The sequence below is a fragment of the Dreissena polymorpha genome, chromosome 12, assembly GCF_020536995.1.
Source record: "Dreissena polymorpha isolate Duluth1 chromosome 12, UMN_Dpol_1.0, whole genome shotgun sequence".
Classification (NCBI taxonomy): domain Eukaryota; kingdom Metazoa; phylum Mollusca; class Bivalvia; order Myida; family Dreissenidae; genus Dreissena; species Dreissena polymorpha.
Genome location: NC_068366.1, coordinates 57,460,543 through 57,462,114, shown reverse-complemented (window position 1 = coordinate 57,462,114; position 1,572 = coordinate 57,460,543). Strand labels below are relative to the sequence as shown.

Sequence of the window (1,572 nt, the reverse complement as noted above, 5' to 3'; positions counted from 1 at the left end):
ACTGAATGTTTGTCAGGTAAGATGACTCTTCGTCAGTCTTATACTCCAGTAAGCATGTGTAATGTCTAATAGACTGAAATAATTTGCATTCAGCTAAATTGACGTCACGTCGCCTAGTGTTGGCATAGAATAATGTGGTCTACGAATAGCGTCATTCAGTGCTTTTGGGTCAAGACATATTCTTAACTGCCCAGTGTTCGGCTTTTCAACCACTACAAATGAATTTACCCAGTCTGTGGTGTATTGACCGTAGCAATTATGTCATTGTTTTCCATTATGTCCAGCTCTTCGTGTAGTGTATTGCGTAAAGCCTCCAGAACTCTCCTGGGAGGATTAACGACTGGTACAGCAGCTGGCTTCAAATGAAGCTTGCAAATGCCAGGGATGACCCCGATACCTTCAAAGAGGTCTTTGTAATCTGATAACACACTTTTTTATTTAACTCTTGGGATGGGCTATCAACAGTAATGTCACTGAATTAATCCTAGATCGGTTGATGTTCTCAGGCTTAATTGAGGTACGACGGGTAATCTACAACATAAAACCACGTGTTCACACAGTTTGGTCTTGTGTGACATCGCAATTTGATTTTCCTACAACTGGAAGTCTGTTACCCGTCAAAATGTCAGTAGGGGTTCCAATGGGAATGAATGTTCAGACCATTAACTCGTTCTTCGGCAGAATGTTACTGTACTTCCAGTATCAACAATTTTAAAACCAAATCCGACATTGATTATGGCCAATGGGGAGACGAACCATTGCACGATCGTAGAACAAAAGGTGCTTACCGTGTCAATATTGAATCCATGTACATCCGCTTTACTCATGACTTGTTGTTCATTGTCCACAGTGTGTATTTTATTGTTTTTAGAACGGCAACACTTGTGAAATGGATAAGTTTGTTGCACTTGCGGCACTGCTTTACTTTTGCTGGACATTGTCCAAAGTTGTGAAATGTACCACAGTTGAAACACGGCATGTGTTTTATGTCGACTTGGATCTGCATCAGTAGCTGTTGTACGATGTTGTTGTCGTTGGCGATGGGTTGCATCGGTCTCTGGTTCACTGGCCTGGATCGGCACGCGTCTACTTCGTTCGTTGTTCATAGAGCGCAGCTGCTCCCTTGAGTAATCCAGACTTTGCGCTGTCTACACGGCTACATCGAGTGTCAACCTGGCACCGATATTGATAAGCTTCTCGCGTAACTTGCGAATTGTGCCAAAACGATCCTATCTCGAATCATTTCGTCCGTCTTTTCGGCATAGTTGCAGTCTTGTGCACAAATTTGCAAGCGTGTAATATATGCATCGATGGAGTCGTTGTCCTGCATCTGTTTGTAAAACTTGTACCGGGCAAAAATCGGATTTAACTTTGGCTGCACGTAATTTCTGAAACGTTCATAATATGTTTGTATCTTCTGGCATTTTCTGGCGAAATGTCTTTCCACTGCTGTGAATGTCACGGCCTCTGTCACCAATCCACAATAAGAAATATGATACATGTTCTTCCTCTGATTTGTTCTTCAAAGGTCCACTATACATGAGTTTCGCGTGACGTTCAAATTTGTCGAAT

The 1,572-nt window shown here is 42.2% G+C and overlaps 1 protein-coding gene across 1 annotated transcript in view; it reads left to right on the top strand.

Annotated features, from left to right (window-relative positions):
* The first annotated feature begins 622 nt into the window (after positions 1–622).
* The window catches only part of LOC127852644 (tryptophan 5-hydroxylase 1-like), a 14,053-nt gene continuing 13,103 nt past the window's right edge, over positions 623–1,572 (top strand). The window contains 1 exon segment of the mRNA XM_052386596.1: positions 623–690. Coding sequence (XP_052242556.1) covers positions 623–690 — 68 coding nt within the window.